Source organism: Vicugna pacos, chromosome 14 (assembly GCF_048564905.1).
Source record: "Vicugna pacos chromosome 14, VicPac4, whole genome shotgun sequence".
Classification (NCBI taxonomy): Eukaryota; Metazoa; Chordata; class Mammalia; order Artiodactyla; family Camelidae; genus Vicugna; species Vicugna pacos.
Window position 1 is genome coordinate 70,993,017 of NC_133000.1, and position 23,981 is coordinate 71,016,997.

At 47.1% G+C, this 23,981-nt stretch overlaps 1 protein-coding gene across 1 annotated transcript in view; it reads left to right on the top strand.

The window, feature by feature from the left end:
• The window catches only part of MYO16 (myosin XVI), a 440,032-nt gene that overhangs the window by 296,225 nt on the left and 119,826 nt on the right, over positions 1-23,981 (top strand). Inside the window, exons 24-25 of the mRNA XM_072976531.1 lie at positions 2,290-2,490; positions 18,886-18,961. Of these exons, the coding sequence (XP_072832632.1) occupies positions 2,290-2,490; positions 18,886-18,961 (277 nt within the window). The remainder of the gene's footprint in view (positions 1-2,289; positions 2,491-18,885; positions 18,962-23,981) is intronic.

The window sequence follows — 23,981 nt, forward strand, 5'->3', positions numbered from 1 at the left end:
ATGAAACTGTGACGTCCTTCCACACCCAGTAGGACAACTCAGCCTCCTCTGAAGGCATCGAAGGCCATTCATCCTTTTTTTAGAACCCATTTCTCCATTTTTTTCTTCTTCTGACACTTTAGCAAGTTTTCCAAGCCTCCAAATTTGATAACCCCACTCTTTCGTGGCTTTATACCAAATATGAGAAAATATAACGTATAAATTCAAAGAATTTTTGAGATGATACAAAGTATCATGCTCTGAAAAATATCTTGTTGGTAACCAACCCCCCATCCTTGGGAAATCTCATCTTGTGTTTGGAGTACAGTAATTCAGCTCTTTTTGGATTGATTCCTTTTCTTAGACTAATTGGGACCTTGTCTTTGAGTTACTGAAACACCCAGTAAAGCAAATACTCTCACTTCCAAACAGGACGTCTCTCAGTGCCACCAAAATACAGACACACGTGCAACACCTTAAATAGCCCATTACCCCCTCCACTGTGTGTGTGTGTGTGTGCACGTGTCTGTATGTTTGTGTGTGGATGCGTGTGAGTGTACCACATGAGGAGAGGTGCTGTGACACCATGCTCTGGTAATAGATGAAGAAATGACTTCTGAGATTATAGTATCAACATCTTCTTTCCTCTTCAGCAGATAGTTGCTGTAAATTGAAATAAAGCATTTCTGATTTTTAACACAGGCCAGGCAAGACCAGTTAGCAGCAAACTTCTTAAATCCATTGCTCTCTTTGAGGGCCCTTACCCACCCATTCTGTACAGCCATGCTTTAATTTTTTTTTAAATCTCTGAGTCCTTCATGGAGTCCTTGGCTACTCTGAAGATCTTGGGATGAACTACGCAGTGCGCTTTCTTCTCCAGATTTCCTTATCAAAAAACATTTTTACACTGGAGGCAGAAGTCTCTCCAGCTCTTACTAATCTAGGTGATTTGCTGTGGGAGGTGAACTTGGTTTTGCTGGCATTCCCTGCATTTTACTGCTGTTTCCTGCCTCCTTAGTTCTTCCCTTTCCTTCCACGGAGGCTGTCCAGCCCCTCGCCTAGAGATGCTGTCATAGTTGGCAAATAGCTCCAGAAGGGTTCGCTCTGGTGCCCGAGCCCCCACCAGGCATAGGCCCTCTCGAAGGCCAGCGGGCTCAACCTTTATTCCCCGTGGATGGCACCAGAATGATCTCAACTTTTGCAGCCCTCAGACAATGACACACAGTCTGAATTTTCTCTACTATGACCAGGAGATCCCAGAAGACTTCAAACACCTAGAATAGTTCAGACACAAAAAATGACTTTCTCTTGACCCAGTAAATGACATCATGAAAGGCCTGTAGTGGACGGTTCTGTGACCTGAGATCTAATACAAGCTGACATCACTCTAGGGGGCAAGACAGATCTCTCCACTCCCTGAGAATTGTTTTTAGGGGGTTCACACTTTGAAAAGCACACTGAGTCCATGGGAAGGATTGAGATATATGGAGAATAATGCAAATAAATAATACAAAATACCACATTTTAAAAGGTAGATTTGACCTGTCAATAGAAAATCTTCCCTACGGCCCTGGGAAAGAAAAGGCGAACAGTGCAGCAGGTGGGTAAACAGTTACTTGACTGATGTCAAAGGCCCGTGGGCAGAATGGTGCTCTGCGTAGGCGGTGCAGTGTCAGAAGTGGGGAAGTTCTTGAAGCAGCATTTTTCTTCACATGAGATTAATTTTAAATTGTTTCTTACTGTTTGATGTTAGTTTCCTTGTTTGGCAGTTATTAACTATCACACTTCTAGTTTGAATTTTGCAAGTTATCGCTTCAAACTTTCTTTTTTCTGGGTGTAAATATTGGACTATCATAGGGTCCCTTCCCCTCCCGCTGGGTGGGACTTTGCTACACTTGTTACGACTTAACATCATTGTACGTTTTGTTCTTTGATCAGTTATGTGTCCCGCCACAGGTATGAAGTGTTTCACGTGGGGTATAGGACAAGAAAAAAAAATGACTTTTCCATAGTTGGAGATTTTATTTTTTTAAACTCCAGTGTTTTTAATGGCATTAAAATACACTCTTTTATTTATTAACTCCTCTAATCAGTAAATCCTCTTGGGGGCCGACATTACATCAAAGGTTTGCTAGGTAACGGGGACGTGACAGTGGGCAGAAATAGATGTGTATTGAAAGTACAGACAAACTCACTTTCTGAGCGTATATATGAGCATCATGGGACTGTAGATAAGTGTGCATGAACAATAACACAAATACCAAACTGAGTAAGAGAAGGGAAAAAAAACTCTCTCTTCTTAACTTGCAGAAACCTTCTGGATTTCTCTCTTTATTGGATGAAGAAAGTCAAATGATTTGGTCAGTGGAAACAACTCTTCCCAAAAAGCTACACAATCTTCTAGAATCCTCCAACACGAATGTGGTCTACTCTCCCATGAAGGATGGGAACGGGAACGTCGCCCTCAAAGACCACGGCACGGCGTTCACCGTCATCCACTACGCAGGACGGGTGAGTGATGAGCCCTGAGTCGCTCATCGTGTGTGCTCGTGGACCAGGGGTCTGAAGGACGTGCCTTTGAGCTTTGGATATTTAAGAGTTTTGGTAAACGCAAGCTGGGTGAACAACCCACAGGATGTTTCTTCTCTAAGTTGTTTCCTTTCGCCTGATACGGACTTAGCATCTCCAGAATGTGGGTGATGAAGCATGCTGTGTGATTCTTCTCGTAATGTTTCCAGATTCACAACTTAATAGGAGCAAGAGACCTGGATTTACTCCAGGAGCTCTGCTCTGAACTGCGGGATATTTTCAAAATCTAAACAAATGCTGGCCATCTGGGTTTACTACCCTCCCTCAACATAGTTCTCGGTATTCAATTACGTTTCCTGAAGCAGGTGGACCTGAGAAAGAAAGTGACTCTCAGATCTCTCTGTTCCCCAGCCAGCTCTGTGAAACATGCCTCTTTCTTCAGGACCTGCGAGGACCAGCCCTTGCCCGTCTAAACCTGACACCTTCCCTGGGCTCACATCAGGCTCCCCGGGGCGGACGCCTGCCACTCCCTCCAAGACTCACCTGTCGTGACTCTCCCACAGAGAACCTCTGTTCAAGTTATTTTCCTAATCCACTCACTGTATTCCTGTATCTCCCTTCCCCACACTCAAGCTGGAGTCTGGTCTTCACAAGGTCAAATTACATCCATCTTTTAATGCTAAAATCCACACCCACTTAGGCTCCCATCCAGAGTGAATTCTTCCACTTTGGGATTTGTAGATTTGTCCCCGGGTTGGCATGTAGCACGAAGAACACATCAGAGGGTGAAGTCGCTGCTCCCTCTCTTCCTCTCATGTGTTTCAGTTCCTTTCCACCAGTGTTTACGGAGACGCCTGTATGCCGACCCCAGGGCATTAGAGGGTCAAAGATGAGTAAATTATACATACCCCTTGTCCTCAAATAGGTCACAGGCAATTAAGGAACAGGTGAATTAACAAATAAGTATGCTATACTTTGCTTGTAAAATATTAGTAATATGTTTTAAAGTTCTCTATTATCACAAAGGAAAAAGAATTTATTTGGTTCCAAAAAAAGTATAGAAATGTTTTCTAGAGGAGGTGAAGTGTGGCCTAGACCTCCAAGGGCGAGTCTGGGCTCACTGAGGGTGCAGGGCAGGGGCATCCAGTAAAGATGGGGGCTCGGGCAGGTGGTCCGTCCCTCAGGGTTCAGTGTCATGGGACAGAAGCAGTAGAGCTGTTCGAGCGGAGAATGGCCTCATTGCAGGAAGAGAACTGTTGGGAGACTGAGTTGAACTTGCAGAACTGACCCGAGGGCCACAGAGCAGGACGGGGCTGGCAGAGCCGTCAGGGCCGCATCTGGTCAGGGACTAAGGAGCGGGTGCTCGTGGTACTGGTTCTCAGTCACTGCCCCGCCCAAACCAGTGCAATGCCCGCACCCTGGCCCTCAACAAGGAAGGGTTGGTGCCTGGCCCAGACCTCACTGCTGGGGAAAGACAGTCATCTTCATGACACGCTCGCCAGGTCAGAGGAACAGCCCCCACCATGGCCACCTTCTAAGCCTTGAGTGGCGGTTCCGGACGGGTGGGCGCTGAGAACGGCCCCGCCCCGGCTGCAGAGGAGTCTGAGATGGTGACGCTCCCACTTCCCAGCGTCCGCAGTACAGGACGCGCCCAGGATGAAGGCTGCCAGACATCCCACCGCGCCATCACGTGTAGTCGGGTGAGCCCACAGAGATTGGGAGGGAAGACGTCTGGGAAGGTTGCTTCTGGGGAAGACATGCATAAATGCACATGTTCTACTCAGGGCTTTGTCCTCTTGCCAGTGTTAACTCATCACGTGTTGTTAGACAGGGTGGGGAATGAAGTTAAGGAAAACAGAGGATGGAATATAGGGTTGATTAGGGAAAAAGGATGCGGGGTTATGGAAACACTCAAACAAGGGCTGCATTTGAGCAGGCGCGGTGGGACACGGCGGTGACATTCACCAGGAGGAGAGGCTTCAGGGAGTGAGTGACTGGATGTGCAGGGCAAGAGGGGAGACCAGCTAGAAAGGACACTGAAGGGTCTCAGCCCGTGAGCGTGGTCTTATGCCCACCAAGAGAGGAAAATCCTGGAGGATGAGGCAGTTTGGAAAGAAAGATACTCAGTTCTAGATGTTCTAAGTTTGAGATTTTTAAGGGAAATCCCGACAAGGTGCTGAGAAGACTTGATTCTGGGAGCTCGGTTGTTTTTAGAAAACGTAGTCAGTCATCTTTTTGGAAATGTGTCTAATTGGATCATTTCACCCAGGAAGAACGTGGAGAAGAGGGAGAAGGACGTTAGTAGGAAAGAAAAGGTTTATAAAATGCACCACAGGAAAGTATCACAGAAACCAGGAGGAGAGAAGGAGGGGTGGGGACAGCAGGAGGCACACCTGCACGGCACAGGGAACACCTCCGTAGGCAGTGCTGGCAGGACGATGCTGTGTGACGGCTTCGTGGTCCTTGGGTGTGAGGAGCACGCAGTGGGTGATTTTGTGCAAGTCTGAGTCTAAATGAATAAACGAGTAGCTATTCCCAGAATGTTATTAACTGTCTTTTGCATTTGAGAGATTTAGCCTTTGAAACTGTTTGTGACAATAGCAATCTTTTAGTCCTATATTCAAATTTTTAAATTTACATTTTCTTTATATTGAGAATTTACTGAATTCATAGGGCTTATTTGAAAAATTGTAGTGTGGAATAACCAGGGATTTGGGGAAATCACTCTTCTCTAAGATTCATGGAAGCTGTCTGACGTCGGTACATACCCGACCCGCCTTGTAGGTCTGTTTCTGTCGTATCGTGGGCATGTGCTAGGTGTTCATAAATGCTAATTGCATTAAACTGCATGGTATAATAACTGCTTGGGAATAATATTTTGCTCATTAATTATTTTATGTTTGCATTTAAAAAGTATTCTATAAGCCCTTAATAACATTTCGATCTCAATTGTTTTAAGAAAATCTGAGGAAAAACAGCGAAGAGTTTGAATGAATGTGATTATTCCACTGCGCTCTAACAGCAGTACAGCCAAGCAGGGAAGGCCAAGTGATTAGTTGCCATGTCACTAAAACCCTGTGGGATCATGAAATTTCCTGTAACAGCACCTTTATGTTTTAAAGCAGGATTTTCCGTAATTGGAGTCAACTTTGTGGTTTTGTAGAAGTCTTTCATGTCACCGCGATGTACTGATGAGCCGTAGCCCGAGGGCTCCCCGAGGGCTCCCCGGGGACTCATTCACATGTTCCAGTTTAGAGACTATGTAATTTGTGGCAATATGTCAACCCGTATGCCATTCTAATCATCAGGGGTGGCCACATATACTTCAATCTCGAGCTGTTGCATTTTCAAGAAAAGCAACACATCCTGCATTTTTATAAATCGAGAGATGTAGCAAAGAGCCAGTTGGCTCAAATCAGCACGCAGGTCTGCGCGGGGCAGCAGGTGCGCAGACGTGAACAGCTCCCTGGTGACAGAGTTGGTCCCAGGGGGACCACGATGGCTTTGGGGGCTCACGATTGTTCACAGCCTCGGTTTGGCCGCATGGATGGGCTGGAGTCCCTTTCATCACCACTTGCTTCTCCACGTCTTGTCAGGAAAAAGGCACCAGATCTCACAGGCAGGATGGCCGTTCCTGCTGCTGAGGACGCTGACACCCGGCCCCGCCCGCGCCGGCCGCGGGACCCAGCCACGCTCTGAGTCTCGTTCCGAGCAGAGGCTCGGAGGTCCTTTTAGAAATGTTTAAGCAGCATCGTTTGAATTATAGCTGAAGATCTTCCCTAAACACATTTGAATTTTTCATTACTCCTAGGAGCGTGGTGTGTCTTCCAATCTCCATTACAGAAGTATTTTGAAGTGAATGGGAAGAGGCTGTGCATGAAGTATTAACAGGGTCTCATTAGTGAGCCTGCATTTGAATCATCGAAGGCTGAGTTGTTTTTTTTTTGTGGTTATTTGTTTTTAGCGAATTTTAAACCACGTATAGGATTGCCTGTTTTAGGAATTGCTCTTAAACTTCTTCTGGTGATTTAAGTGATGGAGAAGCATTAAATCCAGAAGTGTGTCTAATTTTGTTGGCTTTTGAAATTAAGAGTCTTGAAGGAAAGAAGAATTATGATTTGGCAAGAGACATCGGGTCTTAGAAAAGTTGAATTTCCATGAAGGTGATTCTGAACTAAAGTCTGATAGGAAGTAGTATTTTGAAGTTTCTAAATTTTAATGTGAGAAAAGGCAATGGGTTAAGAGATAGTGAAGCAATCTGAAGTAATAAAAATTGACTTAATGAAAATGTAGGTCAAAATTAATAGTTACAAAATATATGCCACTTACTTACTTGACCCCCTTTGGTGTCGGCTTGTAAGGTCTTTGTCTGAAAGATGTTCGTTGCCATCATTGTTTTTGGCATGAAGTGGTTGCTTTGGGATGGCAGATGCGCGTCCCGCTGCGTGACTGCCGATTCATGCACATCGAGCTGCCGATTCTGCTCCTTCCTAAGATGAGGTGTCTGTCATTCAGCCTCCTTCTCTTTCCAGACCCTTAAGTACTATAATGAATGGAATGGGTCCCCGCACCCTGCTCGTCCCTGGAACGTCTGAATGGGACCCTCTCTGGGGAGAGGGTCTTTGCACACGTGAGTAAGCCACGGATCTCGAGAGGAGGAGCTCGTCCGGGATTATCTGTTGAGCTCTCAGCACCGTAACAAGTACCCTCGTAAGAGTGAGGCCGAGGGGAAAGGAGGCAGAGGTGTGAGGGGTGCCGAGCCAGGCCGAGGAGCTCCTAGAGTCACCAGGAGCTAGAAGAAGCCGGGAAGGAGCGTCCCCTAGAGTGCCCCGGGGTGCAGCGCTGCCAGATGTCAGAGTTCTGGCCTCCGGGACTCTCACAGGATACATGTCTCCCTTTCTGAGCCACCCAGTTTGTGGTCATTTGTCACAGCAGTCCCAAGAAGCCAGTACAAGTGTTCACTGGCTCAGCGTCTGTAGGTTAGAAAAGTGGAGAGGAGTTTTAACTCATAACATTGTAGATTTTTTTTTTTACCGCATCTGATTCATTTGAAAATGAATTCTCCACTTCTCCATCTCTGTTTTTGTTCCTGTGGTTTTCCTCAGCTGGAATGCCCCTTTGGAAAGAAAGGTCCTTCCAAATCTTGCCCATCTTGCCCAGGATCAAGTTCTTGGCCTCGTCCAGGTTTCACTGACCTCTCTTCCTTCATCACTAAGGGTGCCTGGTGCTTACAGAGCAGTTTTCAACTTACAAAGTGCTTCTGAAACATTGTCACCACGACTTTCTGCAGAGACGTGGCTGTGTCAGCCTTGGTGAAGTTGAGTGGTTCACCAAATACTGTATAGCTGTGTACGAGTCTCCGGAGCCGCCGTCACAAAGTCCCCCACGCAGGGGATGCTTAAAACAAGAGAAATGTTTTCTCTCACAGTTCTAGGGGCCAGGGTCTGAGATCAAGTGTCAGCAGTGTGGTTCCTCCTGCAGGCTCCGAGGGAAATCTGTTCCAACCCTCTCTTCTCGCCTCTGGTGCTGCCAGCGGTTGGCGCTCCTTGGCTTGTAGACACAGCATCCCAGGCTCTGCCTCCATCTTCACACGGTCACCTCTCTGCCTGGGTCTCTGTGTGTCCCCTTCTCTTCTTTAAGGACAGCAGGCGTTGGGTTTAGGGCCCACCCTATCCAGTATGGGCTCACCTTAACTAGATTCACAAAGATCTTATTTCCAAAAAAGGGCACCTTCTCTGGTTCTGAGTGAGCATGAATTTGGGGGATACACCATTCCACCCCCACCCCAGGCCAGGGAGTCACAATACCAGGTCTCATTTTCCTCAGCTCCCCGATGTCTTTCTCTTTCCACTGTGGTGTGTGCGACATTCTCAGTGTCTATGATCTGGAGTCACAGAATCCGTGCTGAGCAGTAGAAAGAGGAGATGTTCTGGGGCACATTGGGGCTCCGTTGCTGTGACTTTGAGGAGTGCACTGACCCTCAGCTGACACACTCATGAAGTCTTAATTAAGGGGAATATAATTCTGAGCCTCGTAAACCCGTTCTGAAGGCTCAGTGTGGGCAAGCAGCCGAGGCAGGCGCAGTTATTTCAAGCCACCGTGTCAGGCACTGGAGTCAAATTCCCACCAGCAGCAGCCGGAGGTCTCTTGGTGCAGGAAAACCACTGCATTTAGCAAAAGTCTGAAATCGTCTGTCATAGGTGTTGAAGTCCGGAAAATATTTCAGGAATCGTCTCATCAACTGTGCAGCTGACTCGCTCGAATTAAATTACTGGTAAATGTCCATAATTAGGTAAAATAAAAAGTTGTTAATTCTTGTATCTTATACACGAGCTCACACTGCATAAAGCAATGTTTTACAAATGGGTTAGAATATGTATTTTTAAATCTCACGATGTTATTAAGATCACTTTAGCAGATGATAGGGGATATGTAAGCACCGAAGTTATATTGTGAGGTCTTCTTCATTTCCTATCGCACCTGAAAGGCTGTGGTGGCAGGTGCGTGCAGGAAACCAGGACACATCTCTGTCTATGGAAAGTGTGCTGTTCAAAGAGAAGACACTTAGGGCAGGGTTTTCCTTGTGTTAACGTGGCCTCCCTCTCTCCACTGGGGATACAGACTTTTGTTGTTTTTTTTGATGGGTGGCTCTACCTCAATTAAAGAGAATTTTTGTAGAAAATTACGTGCCTTACCATTTAGCTTTACAACTAATGTTTTAATCGAGCCAACAGGTGTGTGGAATTTTACCGCAGATTTTTAAAGGTCCCTTCAATATTACTTCCCTTAAGAAAATTAAAGCACACTCTGCAGTTTATGTACACATCCTGAAATGAAATTTTATGACAGTGAAAACGTGTGACCCCTTTATAATACGTGTTGTTGACGTGTGTCTGTGTGGCTGGATTTAATCGTGTTTCTCTGAGATTCCTTTTCCATCCTCCTGAATCGCATCCCAGTGGATAGAGCTGTAATCCCAGATGTGTGGGCCCGGGTCTGCTTTATGCTCCTGTCTCTGATTCCCACAAGCCTTTACGGGAACCACATTACTGAAACATTGCTGATGGAAGTGATGTGGGGAAAAGACTGATTTGTGGCCAGTCTATAAAGCACCTGCGTTTTTTTCCCTTCTCCTTGAAAAGAATCTACTTGTATTGTTGAATAAATTCAGTGTGAAATGTACCAGTTGAGATTTATCGTGGTACCCAGACCTCTGCCGAGTGGAGATCTTGATCTCATTGATCCTGCAGTGGATTCCAAGCGATGCACGGAGGAAAGCCGACCTCCTTGTCCTCAGACGTGTTTACGTAACATGCATGCTGGGGAGATCTGGGCCCGTTCAGTTTCCCAGTGCTGCCCGTTTCAGGAAGACCTTCTGGAGCTTGTTGGCTGGCCTTGACCCCAGAGGTTTGTGGGAGACACAGCACGTGCCCAGGAAGACTCTGAAAGCGAACCTTTAAATCAGCAGCAAAAGGAGAGGGACAGATCAATAGGGAGGCTCTGTTTATTTCTCTTTCTTCTCTCCAGGTAGAATCCCCAGACGTAACAATGAGATCTGTCTAGTCTACGCCAGATTGATACTATGAAGGGTTATTTGACAAAGATATTTTGATCCACACAGAAAGAGCTTAATTTACATCTGTGTTTGTTCACCTCTTGGGCAGACTTTTAGAAAAAGGAAAATTAACTTCAGCAGGCTCCTCGTGCTCCATTGCTTTTATTAATTTCACCGTTGGCATAAATTTTTGTAGCCTTGACAAATGTTGCCTTATCCTGGGTTTTATTAGGAAGAAAAAGTGCAGGCTCTTACTTAGGGATTCTTACCATTTTTCAAAGATTTAACTGGTTCTGTTATCTTCATGGGCTGACAAAGTTATAAATAAGGAACTTCAGATTTCTGAGACTGTTGGTATCTTACTGTCAGTTGATTGGTATTTTCTTCCCTAAAAAGGAACCAATGAAGCATGTTCATAAATTTCAGATACAGTCATTTCAGAGCAATGTCTATATCCAGACCCAAGGTATCTAGACAAGAAGTCTTCACAGCAATGCTGTGTGCTTCTTGTAACGTTCTTTGTTGACGAGTGTTTATCAACTTAGAATGAATCAGAATGAGAGCAAGCAAAACCATTAGATAGAACCATTTAATGGAAAGGTGAAAAAATAGAAGCCTCTGCTTGTAACTGTTGATGCTACAGAGAGGTCAACTTGCCACCACCCAGGAAATCCAGACTTTTTCAGCAAACTTCAAATAGGATGCTGAAACCAGGCATGAAAAATGATCAGACCCATTTACATTTGCTGAAAATGAACTTATTTCTTTTGCTAAAAACCAGTCTGTACATCCAGTGTGAGGTGATACAGAATTCAAGAGTGTATCTCAAAGTTTCCCATTTTTGTCAGCAGTTAATCCCAACCAGCTTTTCTAGGGGTCCTGTTTTGCATCGTGTAAGTAACACGGTGGAGAAAGGGATTATAAACTTGACTGATAAATGAATTTACTTCCACTTCATTCAAACTGTGATTCCCGGGACACAATTTCATCTCCTGCTAGGAGTCTGTATGCTGTCAGGATCCCATTTCCTGTGTGAGAGGTGACTCCCACGCCTCTCCAGCCTGGCTCCCTGTGGGCTTCATGCCTCAGGTCTGCCTCTGAGTGTCCCCACCTGGGCGGCATCTTCACTGTCACAGACACGGAAGTGAACTGGACTAAACTCCCCGGCCACCTCCCAAACACACTCTCCCTCGCAACTTGCTCCAGAAAAGTAAACGAGTAAGTAAAACTGATTTTCCCATACTTGTCCCACTTTTCAACTTATGGTAAAATCAGAAACCCAGTTGATTGTCAGATGCAAGCTACCCTCTCCCCTGGCTACCCCTGGAACCCAGGTACGCCCCTTCACCTCCCAGCACCCGAGTTCATCACAGCCTCAGTCTCTGGGCCCCTTCAACAGCCTCCTCACCCTGGCTGATGGACTAAATGCAGGTTATCAGTGAAGGGGTGAAGGCAGACCTTTGTTTAAAGGCATGCTAGCTTTCTCCATTCCATTTATCATCTTGTTTCTGTGATAACACTGTCTGAAATTAAATGTGAGTCTTCTGACTTGACTCGTGAGCAGTGGTCCTGAAACAGGGGCAGGAGTGCCTGTTTCCTTTTAAATGTTTTTCCCTCCCAGCTTGCCTCCCTTGGTAGAAGGGGAAACTCTGCTTTCTCTTTGAAAAGTCCGATCTTCCAGGTCGTTTTAACATGTGTTCCTCATGGGCCCTGCAGATGAGCTCGCACACCTCGGGGCGGGTGATCGGGGCTCGGTTTTTATTTTGGGCTCACACCACTTTCGTGCCTCAGCCACACGGGGGACACCGTCCCGTAGTCCTCCTTTTCTTGTGCTGGGTCCCCCTCTCCTTCCGTCCTCACTTGCCCTCCACCCCTGGCTGCTGGTGCCCAGAGAGGGGCTTAGATGGGGCAGACAGAAAGATGTTGGTCCCCAGCCCCGGCAGACCCCTGCGCCTTCTTTATCCAGATGGAGGAAGCCAACTGCCTTACTGTCATTCAGGCAGTTAAACTCCGAGATGGTGGACGGAGCTGTTTCCCTGGAGCTGTCTCACCTCTGGACTTCAGTTTCCTAAGAGATTAGCCAAGCGTGAGTGTGACAATGTGGAGCTCAGAAGAAAATGCGTGTGGTTTGGCATTTTGTAGCTTTTCTTTGTGGACCCAGGAGACTAGGTTGTGACTCGCAGCCATGGTGAAAGTTTTATACCCCTGTTTTCATGTACAGATAGCAGAGTTTATCTTTGAATCCTATTTACTGCAGTACCAGTAAGTACTTCCAAAAGAGCCGCGCACTGCCGGCGCCCCTGGTCCACCCCGTGCTCGTGGGGCGCCTGCACTCAAGCCTTTGGATGAGTATTGCTCACTGCTGAAATATGAGAAGAATGCGAAATTTCCTCGGGAGCCACTTTATTGCACAGAATCATTCCAAAGGAAGGCTCTGAATACGCGACAATTTCCTTAAAGATTTGGATGGGGCTGTCTGCATATAAATGTCGCTATTACGTGCATGAGGGACTCATGAATCCTACCAACCAGTCCTTCAGAGGGGAAAAAAAGCAGAATCTGAGTTTCAGTTATGCAAAGACAGAGAGGGAAAAAGAGCGTCTATCCTGGTCTCTATCTTTTGTGACTTTCATGTTTTTTTGTCCTTTCATCGCGCGCATAATAAAGCAGCGGGGAAAGGAGGGGTGAGGCTGGGGGCCGAGCGCGGCTGTCCTGAGTGACCTAGCAAGGTCCCTGCCTGAGTCCTGCTCCCTGCCGGTCCAGCTCTGTCCCTCCCCGGGGGTGCAGCCGAGACAGGACAGGCTCTGTCTGTCCCCCGCAGACCCGCAGAGCCAAGGGGACTCCCGGGACGGCTGAGCTTTCCCTTTCGTACGAAGTCCCCCGTCCATTTAGCTAGGCTCTGAGACACAGCGCCCCCTGCGCTCTCCGGAACCCTGTGGGGGTGGCCTTGTCCCACCAGGGTTTGCAGCGCCGTGGTTTCTAGGTGGTGTTACAGCCTCCTGTGCCTCCTGGAGGCCGAGGTTGGATGGCTGTGAGGGTGATGTGCTTGCTCTTCCAGCGGGACTGGCTTTCCTTGGAAGCAGTTTCTTCATAAAGTAATAAATGAATTTTGACTGGTAAGATTACAGGTCCAGGAGGAGAGTCTCCTTCTCAGATGGCAGCTCACTTAGCAGCCTCAAAATAGAGGGCACAGGTCATGCCATGAGTCCTTCTCAAGTCGGTAATGCAAAAATACTCTGGAGGAAGGCTGAGAGGAAAGGACAGGTGAGCATTAAAAGCAGGAATGGGGGTACCGATTAGAAGATGTTGGGTACTGTCAATACTAGGTGCTAACATACCTTGTTCACTTACCTTCAAAACCAGCGAGAGGAGAGAGAGGAGAGAGGCAGAGAGAGAGGTTGACACTACGTCCGTGCTCTGCGGGTGAGAAGCCAGGAGAGCTCAGTGTCGTGGTGCGGTCACCGCCAGGCCCGGGGACTTGCTGAAACCGCCCCCCAGCAGGCAGGCCGCCGTGCGAGGCTGGTGCTCCTCCCAGCACAGCGCGACGCCTCCCGGAGCCGGGCCTGGAGAGCAGACGGCAGTGGCAGCTGGAGCGGCTGGAAAGGGCTGTACTAGAAAGAAAGGCATGAGTGACGTGGAGGCTGGGGTCCGGGGGGGGCGAGTGACGTGGAGGGTGGGGTCCGGGGGGGCGAGTGACGTGGAGGGTGGGGTCCGGGGGGGGGCGAGTGACGTGGAGGCTGGGGTGGGAGGGGCGAGTGACGTGGAGGCTGGGGTCTGGGGGGGGCGAGTGACGTGGAGGGTGGGGTCCGGGGGGGGCGAGTGACGTGGAGGGTGGGGTCCAGGGGGGGGCGAGTGACGTGGAGGCTGGGGTCCGGGAGCACAGTGGGAGGAGGGGAGGAGGAGAGCACCGTGGGAGCACCTGGAAATCTGCCGCAAGTCAGAGGGTCTCTCGGGTGAGGAGGACGTCCTTCCGAGCACGGGGAGGACTTCCCAGGGGTTCGACACGTGCGATCATCTGTTAGGCGTTTGGTTTTCTGTTCCTGTCTTTTCTGCACATTAAGTTCTCATGGTAACTTAGGGCAAAAAGAAAATGTGTGAGTTATCACAGTCCAGACTATTATTATTTTTCTAGCTGTGGCCAGCTCACTGGCTATAATTTTTTTAAATGAAAACAAAAACCAAGCCTTGTACTTACGTGTATTAAAACTAATTTTCCTTGTAGGATGTGCTATTTTGAAATGCTCGGGCACAGCTCCGGCTTGTGCACTGTGCTACGTTCTGAATCGTGTTGTGCCACCACCTCCCTGCCGTGGGGAGGGGTGATGTCAGGGGGGATAGGACTCTCGCCCCTGTGCACAGGTAACCGGCTGCAGGTCCCTCTCCCCACACCCGGTGGGTGGAGGCCGCTTAGGAAGCAGGAAAAGCTTCAGCCCCCTTCCCGCTGCTCACCCAGCGGCCGGGGAAGTGTGGCCGGGGGCCCAGAGGGGCCCAGAGCTCACGCACACCCAGCAGTGATGACACCCCTCTTCTTTCATGGCACAGGAGGCTGAGCCGGGACCCGGCTCCTCCCGCTTGGCAGTGCCGAGGCCACGCCTCCTCCCGCTGCTGGGCGGTGTCAGAGGAAGGGCGTCCGCTAACACGGAAGGTCTGGTTGGAAATCTCAACGCCGCCCCCTCAGCTGACAGAGCAGCCGAGCGGGAAGTGAGCAGAGGTGCGGAAGGAGCCGCAGCACCGCCAGCCAGGGCTCTGCTCGTTGGCAGACACGCGAACCCGCCCCGGCAGAGCACGCGTTCTCTGCAGGCACGTGCGTCAGGAGCACTTGCTGGACCGCAGACCAAAGCTCAAGTTCAGAAGGAAGGAGATCGTGCGGACTGGGGCGTCCCTACCACAGTGGAGTCGAACTAGAAATCAAGAACAGGAAGATCTCCAACTGCTTGGACACTAAACAGTGCCCTTCGAAATAACCCGCAAATCAGAAAGGCGGCCTCAAAGCATATGCTGAACTGAATGAGAATGAAAATAGAACATACTAGACTCGTGAGGCAGACCTAAAACAGGGCCAAGAGGAAAATTCATAGCACTAAGTGCACCTATTAGCAAAGAGGAAAGTCTCGAGTCAGGATCTAAGCTCCCACGTCAACAGCCTAGAAAAAGGAAAGTAAAATAAACGCAGAGCGAGCAAGCACTAGGCCATAGCCGGGAGCCAAGTGAATGGATCTGAGAGCTGGTTCTTTCAAAATAACCATAAAATGACAGACCCCCTAGTAGGAATGACAAAGGAAGCAGAGAAGAAACACAAATCCTTACTATCAGGAATAAAGCAGGAAGAGTCACTCCAGAGCCCGCAGTCCACGGAAAGGTCAAAAGGCAGTGAATCCTACGAACAGCTGTCACGGGGAAATTTGATAACGTGGGTGAAATGGCCCAGTTCCTCAGAAAACACAAGCTGTGCCGTTTCACAGACACGGAGCAGAGTCCTGAGTCTTCGCTGCATGAACGCGGAGATCCTGGTTGTGATGGTTTTGTAGGATGTTGTCATGGGAGGGAATTGGGTAAAGGGTCCACAGCATCCATCTGCGTTATTTCTTAGAACTGCAAGTGAATCTGCAATTAACTTAAGATTAAAAGCTTAGGTGTTTCAAGGGGGGTGGGAGCAGGTTATATGCGGACATAGTAAGTAGGCAGGAGTGGCTCTCATTTATTCAGACGTTCACACTGCCCTTGACAAGGTCAATACCAAACCTTATTGGATTGGGGGCATTATCATGGTTAAAAGACTAGCTTTGAAATCAGGTTGTATTGTATTCTTAAAATGAAAAAAAAATCTCATATACGCACACACGTATGTGTGCTGTGTGCCTGTCTCTCTCTGTTCATCCACGGGAACGTCCTAGCTCAGTAGTAACTGTGCACCACTGCGCCTCTAATTTCAGTTTTTCCGTAGAATGGGAAGGGGCTCCTTGATTCCAGATTTGGGGCCACAGTGAAAAACACATGATTTGGAACCATGTGTTAACATTCCGCTAATGCCAAGTTTATGTAACACATCCTCAGTCATTTGTGTTATTGTATTAACCTTGGTAAAAGACCTCAGCTATTTTGGGTAGTGTCTCATACTTCTGTTGAGCTGTCATCTCAAATCCCGTCCCTGTCGTGGTCCTCTGTATCTCAGGAATAGGGTCAGAAGCTCTTCAACGCCGAACGCCTTTGCAGGATGTTAATTGAACACATCCTCAAAGACTTAAAGAGCTAAAGCCGTTTTCCCATTATCACAAAAGAAATTAAGCTTCAAGATTCATTAATTTTATACAAAATAAATGTTTTGCTAAATTCTGTACTTCCTACAAGCATCAAACAGCCCTCTAGCGTTTGCACTTGTGTGGATGTGTTAAATGTCTTCTAGGTAACTTGGCCAGTTGGATTCTCCAGCTGGGAAGTTTTGAACTTTAGGTTTTTGTTTTGTTTTGTTTAACATTTTTTATTGATTTATAATCATTTTACAATGTGTCAAATTCCAGTGTAGAGCACAATTTTTCAGTTATACATGAACATATATATATTCATTGTCACATTTTTTTCTCTGTGAGCTACGACAGGATCTTGTATATATTTCCCTGTGCTACACAGTATAATCTTGTTTATCTATTCTACAATTTTGAAATCCCAGTCTATCTCTTCCACCACGAATTTGTGGTTGCCAAGGGGGCAGGGGGTGGGAAGAGACAGATTGAACTTTAGTTTTAATGGGAGATCTTTAGCTTTTGCTCCAAGTATCCTAGTACAACCAGGGTACCATTCGGGAGAATCTTCCAGAGCACAGGCTTGTGATAATGAAATCTCATCAGCCTAATCTTAATTAAAGGGGCAGTCTTAAGCTATATGCAGTCACAGTATAACAAAACCTTTTGTTTGCTTCCCTACAAAGTTATTGAATCTGCCCGGTGTGGGGGGCGTTTTTGCTAGTAGCTGCAGAGACAGGGGTGAGCAATCCATAGTCACTGCCCTCAAAGTTCAGGGGGAGTTTTACTGCAGGAACCAGGAAGCGCCATCACTAAACAAGGCCACAGCAGGAGCACTGACAGCAAGGGGTGTATTCAGAGAAAAGCAGGTAGTTCGTGTGTCTGTGTGTGTGTGTGTGTGTTTAATTCCAAGTCATCAGACTCCCATGAAAAGAGCAGGCTAGCACCGTAGACTGGGACCATACTGAGGAGGACCCCACACTGCAGGATGAGCTCTGGGACTTTAAATAACCTGCCAAAGTCCACAAAGATCCCATAGTGGCTTTGATGGGTGTCTGTGGTGTCACTGGGCACTGCTGTCTCTAATATAGGAAGGCATGGAGAAGCCAAACCCCGGTTCCCCGATGTGCTGGGCACTGGGGACAGATAACCCCTCCCGGTGGAGCTGTCCAGCGCACTGTAGGGAGCTCACCAGCATCCGTGTCCGCCCGGCCCCTCAACTGCAACAAACACAAAAATCCCCGGACACTGGCATGTGTCACCATCACCCCGATTGAGAACAGCTGCTCTAGATGATATGTAATTGCTTATATTCAACAATGTATAATATGTAGCATGATCTACAGCTCACGTTTTAATATTCGTCACCCATGTTCTGGCACAAGAGCAAACTGGGTGACTCGATAATGATTGAGAAGTGTCTGAAGGTCGTCCAGCTGTTGGGCACTGACGCGGGGCTTCACCAGTCTTCAGATCCAAATTCAAATTGGAAAATCTGGGAACCTGCAGATTGTCTTGTGATTTCTGCACCATTTAGGCTCTTGTGACAGCAAAGAATAAAATCCCAGTGGAGCTTTATTGTGATGACTGGGGTTTGAAAGCCCTTTAAGAACCAATGCTCATTTGGGGTCACATGGGCACTCAGCCTCTTTCTCATGGATCCTCTCTGTCTAGTTCCCTTCTGCTGTCCATAGGACAGTCTCCTCTGGGCTCTCTAGTTAAAATTTCCAAAAAAATGAGGTGACTATCACCTCCATTGGTCCAACCACCCACACTCCCCCACGGCTGACACAGCAGGAAGAGGCATCGTTGGTCAGCTGCCCTCCGGGGCTCAGTCCTGGTCCACGCAGGGTAGAGGACAGCCTGTGACACCCGACCCTGGTGCCAAGGGGCCCCAAAGCGGTTCCCCAAGAAGCAGCAGCGGCTGTTGAAACCGATAAGCCTCCTGGCTGATGCAGCCTCGGGGACCACACTGGGAGCTCACACTGAGCCGAGACGGAGAGGCGGTAAAACCACGGCTGTGTACAAAACTCAGGTCCCCAGGCCAGACAGTAAAGTCGTTTAAATCTATTCCTAAGTAAACTGTGGTGAAGAAAACTGCCCTTTGAATAATCCCACATTCATTGTTTCCTGAGTCTTCTTCATTTTAAAGACTTCAGATTTATTGCTTGAAGGGTCCAAGGGAACCCTTATGACGGAGGCCGTTCTGCTTCTCAAGCTGACGTCTCACTTCTTTCCCAAGGCAAGGAAGTCTTTCTACTTGGTTTAGAGAGTTTTCTGAGCAGGTGAGCGTTTTTTAAAATTAAGGGAATGCAGCGGATGTGAGTCCCACCACCTTCTCCTAAACTTCCGATGGGAGGAGGGCTTTGCCAGGCAGAACAGGACAGGCGTCCCTCGTTCACGTGCAGACCGCGAGCCGGGGACGCGAGCTTTGTACTTGCTGGCAGCGGGAACTCTGAGACCTGGAGATGCTGCTTTTGTGAATAATTTAAAACTGCTGCCGAGTCAAGCTATTCTTTAAAGGAAATTACTTCCGTGGTCACGTTTAACCACTAGTAATTACACTGTTTTCTTCTATTACAGGTAATGTATGAAACTGTTGGAGCAATTGAAAAAAATAAAGATTCCCTTTCACAGAACCTTCTATTTGTGATGAAAAGTAAGTCCACCCCCTGCCGCCACCCACTGTGGTTCACATGCCACCCATTCCCTTTTTCTCTGTCTCTGAACAGTGTCCTATAAAACATGCCGCCAGCTAAGGGGTAATTGAAATATCTTTTGCATTCTAATGCCCAGAATAATAAGGAATGGCTCTGGCCGTGCTACACATTGGGTACAATTTAATTTGGAGCCTAGTAGAAACCATAATTTAACTAAGCTTTTAGCAGATAGAAATATAAAATACCTTCCCCACTGTAGCAGTATGAATATTAAAAAGCTATTCCATGGAGACTGATGAAGACGAATAGGGCTTCCCAGTTTATTTAGGCCACAGCAGGGTGAATTCCACTACTTAAGTTGACTCCAGAGCACACCTAAGGGTAGTATTTTATTCTGTGTACTTCCAGTTGCAAAGAACTAATGCTCCCAAAATAGAACGAGCATAAAAATTTATATATACATACAGACCTGCATACACGTGTGTGTCAATATAAATTTACAGGCGCCATCCACTTAGTGAAGCTTGGCACTTCATGTACCTCTGTCTCTAATTCTGTGCTGCACGTAAAGCTGAGTGCTCTACTTACATGCGGTATAATTAATAGATGTATATGATTCTAGCTCTTTAGTCATTATTTCCTTAATAACTGTTCCTCAGTGATTCACATTTTCCTAATAATGAATTAAATTTCCTCTTCAGTGAATTAAAATGTATCGTCTTTTGTGCTTTACGTTGCTTTAAGTGAGATGGAGTCATTTATCATTCCTGGGGAAAGAAGCAGATGATAGCCTTTCATGAAATAGTTGGATGCCTTTGAGCTGGAAATAAGAGCTCCATATCACTTCTGGCTGGAGGAGCACATTTACCTTAAATCAAATGGCAGAGTTGCAACATACTGGTCTTCAAGGGGAGTTGCGCGGCTTGCCTCTCAGAATGGATGGTTATTGAGTTCTCTGATGGGCAGAGACTAATGATGAAAGCTCGGACTGAGCATAAGCCCACATGAGAGAAAGAATTGAGATAATTCATCCTATCGATTATCACTGGAGACACCTTCCTTCCAGTTTTCAAATATTTGGACTTTCATTTATAACAGACTTCCGTTTAATCCATATATTCTGTGAAGACCTAACATACAGGGTGTTTTCAAAGTTGGAGCAATGCCTCCTTTGTTCTTATGTTTCATGGTGGCAGAATACATGTTTAGGATGAAAGCATGGTGGCTAGTGATGGTGCAACCCTGCATGTGTTCATGGAGTCCCTGTATTTTGAAGGCATTCTTTTTGTGTATACTTGCCAGCAAGTATACACCGAGAGAGAACAGGTGGATCTTGTTTTATTCGAAATACTTTAGACCATAGGTACCTCTGAGCAAGAGGACAAAGTTTACAATGTGTCCTTTTATGTCCTTACAAGAGGGAGCAAGCTTTTTCTGCAAAGGACTAGAGAATAAATAGTTTAGGCTTTGTGAGCCGTAGCATCTCTGTTGCAACTACTCAACTCTGCTGTTACAATAAGGAAGCAGCCACAGACAATACAAATGGATGTGGCTGGGTTCCAATAAAGCTTTATTGACAAAAACAGGCAGTGGCCTAGATTTGGCCCACCGGTCAGAGTGGCTCACCCATTCCATCATACAGGCCAAAGATGCCTGGTTGTGATAGTATTTTATGAATCTGTGGAATGTTTTGACACTACCAATAGTTATGAAAAGCAAGTGTAATTTCAGATAATAGTAATGATTTGTTTCCAGGCACTTTGCCAAGCACTTTGCTTATGGCATGTGATTTAATTTCATATTATCGGGAGGCTCCAAGCTGAGGAAGGAGACAGGGTCCGCTGTAGGGTCCGGACTAACAGACCCGTGTCTTGTGAGACACCTGACCAGGGAGGACAGGGCGCCGGGCGGCTCAGCTCACACGGAAACACGGCGAGTGCCCTCGTCGGGGCCCGAGACAGAAACGAAGTCCGCTTGACTCCGAAGAGGCAGGAAGAGTTAAGACCCAGACTCTCCAGCCTGCTTATAAGTAGAGGAAGCTTACGATTTACCATTAAGGGTGATGTTAACGCTTTTGAGCATCTCTGCGTGCCTGCTCATAGACTTGGGCACCTATGTTAGCTTGTCTCATTTACGGACAGAAAGATGCCTAGTGCCGTGTGCATGAGCCCCAGAGAGGGGTGCTTCCCATGCCATTGTGTGCTCAGAGGGACATGAAGGGAGGTGCCAGCTGCAGGTGACTCCCAGACGCAGGGAAGGAGGCTAGAGCCATGCCTTCAGCAGGGGCTTCTTATCAGGTTCTGCGATCAGGGGCAACACGGTGGCCAAATTTCTTTTTTTTTTCCTTCATTAAAAAATTTTTTTTTTACCTGAAGTATTTCATTTATTTGTCATAATATCCTTTATGTGATATTTTTTAAAATTTTATTTTATTGAATTATAGTCAGTTTACAATGCTGTGTCAATTTCCAGTGTAGAGCACAATTGTTTGAATTTCTCTTTTTATGTCCCGAGGAACCTGCTCCCACCTCCCACTTGCTCAGCTTGTGGGCGGGGCTCGGGTGCTAGGGTCGCAGCATGCTGGCTTCTCCCTGGCAGTAGGTAGACGCTGGTCCTACTTGGCCCTCATGCACATGGTTCAGAGAAAGGACAGAAACTGGTCAGTTATGTGTTTTGGGTCATAGTTATGTCTAATGTTTCTAGATCTAGTAAAGGCTTTTTTCCCAATTATGGGAATCCCCTGTTACATCGTCTATCTGTGGTTCTATCCATCTATAGACTGGCTATAAATAAAAATAATATTTTTATATCTAAAACATGCTGTACACCAGAACTTGATACACCGTAACTGACTATACTTCAATAAAATATATATAAAGAACATTTTAATTTGGTTAAAGGGGCCATGGTATTATCTGTTTATTGTTTAACTGTTTATTTTGAAATGATTTCAAACTTCAAGTTATAAAGTTAGTACAAAGAGCTCCCACATGCCCTCCCCCAGATTTCTTCCGTGCCCTTTCCTGTTTTCTCTTGCTCCTTTTCTCTTTTCCTCTCTTTTTCCTCCTCTGTACGTTTGTGTGTGTGTGCGCGCGTGCTTGCGTGTACGTACGTACATTTCTGAACCACGGAAGAGTGACCGAATGTGCCCTTATGCCTCAGTACTTCCATGCATGCCCTGAGACCGGGGACGCCCCCCCACACAACCTCAGTGAGGTCCCAGCACATGTAGCACTGCTGTGCTGCCCACGGCTAACTCGGAGTTTGTGTCAGCCTTTACTGGTGACCCACCGATGCCCTCCACAGTGACTCCCCCAGTTCACCGCCCTTTGCTGCATTTCTTGCCACTTCTCATTTGTCTCCTTTGATCTGGGACGTGTCCTCAGCTCTTATTTTTCTTCATGACATTAATATTTAAAAAGAAAAAAGAAAGGCCAGCTTTTGGAGAACGTCCCTCAGTCTGGGCTTATGTGCTGTCTCCTCGCATTGGAGTCAGTTTTCTCCTTTTTGGCAGGAGCCCCGTGGAGGAGAGGAGGGAGGTGTCTGTCTCAGCGCATCATGTTCGGGGGCGCATAGCGACCGGTGGAAAGGTCAGCGGGGACCTTCACCTTGAGCACTTTGTTAAAGCGGTGTCCTGCAGGGTTCCCTAAATCACTGTTTTCTTTGTAATTGATAACTGACTTGTAAGGAAGTACTTGAGACAATATAGTCTCTCTCACCAAACTTTCACTTGTTTTGCATACGTTAATGGTTCCTACCTAAATCAGTAATTTCTCTTTTGGTTGCAAAATGGTAATTTTCTAACCCCATCGACAGTGACATTCTACTGTACGAATGACTCTTTTTTTTTTAACTGAAGTATTGTCAGTTACATCGTGTCAGTTTCTGGTGTGCAGCACAGCGTCCCAGCTGTGCACATGCAGACATAGGTTCCTATCTATCTAAGAACTTCCCTTTCTGATTCCTTCATTCATTCGTCCTTTCATTTATCATCAGACGGACTCATGGATTCTTATTTTATTTAAGGAACCGTAATACATTACTGTCATTATTTTGTCAGTAAAACTGCCCAAGACTTGCCCAGGGAGGACCCTCCAAGCTAGCCCCCCGTCCTTCTGATAGCTTCTCACATCTTTTCAGCGCTTTTTTACGTTCTGGCCTTCCAAAATGTTCCAGGGTCCTCTGCTTCGCCTCGGCTCTAGAATCAGCCATTTATCCAAGAAGCCTTATTTCATTGTAGAGGAGAATGGAGTCAAGAAACACTAAGAAATGGGGTCACTGTGAGCCCATTGCTACTGGGATGTTATTGCTTTCAGACCCTTTCAGAACTAGAAAATTTAAGACATAGGTGTAGATTTTACATGTATATGTTTGTGTGTATATATTGCTGTGTATTGAAAGTCATGAATTTACCATGACACCTGTAATTCCAGCCCAACACCACAGGCTCCTTTTTGCCTTCCTGTCATTCGTAGTTGTATGTGCCTTTGCTGGCCCCCCTGGCCCCCTCCTGGCTGGCTCACATGGGCCCCGCCTGCTCGCATGGCTGATAAATGTACTAACTGGGCAAGCAGGGTGGTCTGAGTGCAGAAGTGGCAGCAGCCGGGGCGCCTGGTGACTGCCCGTCGCTCACGGTCTGACAGGAGGAGCCCGAATTCTGTATGTCTGTTACATCGCATTTGAGCTGGTAGGAATCTACAAAGCAGGGACTGTCACGGTTATTTTAGGGAAAAGGGAATTAGGGCTCCAGAACTGTCTACATACAGATAGAAGTGACGCAAGAACCATGCCTTCTGGGGCCGTGACTGCCACTGACGTCATCACCATTCCCTCGTGAGCCCCTTTCTTCCCGAGGTGTCGAGAAAGGAAAACAGACCCGGAATCACTGGGCTCTTTGTAACCTAACTTCTAAAAGGAAGCAGTTGCTTTCGCTGTTGCAGCTTAGCTGGCTCAGGAGGAGAGGCGTTTCTTCCCCCCACGGCTGAGACAGCCGGAGGAGTCGGGGTCTCCCCAGGTGCC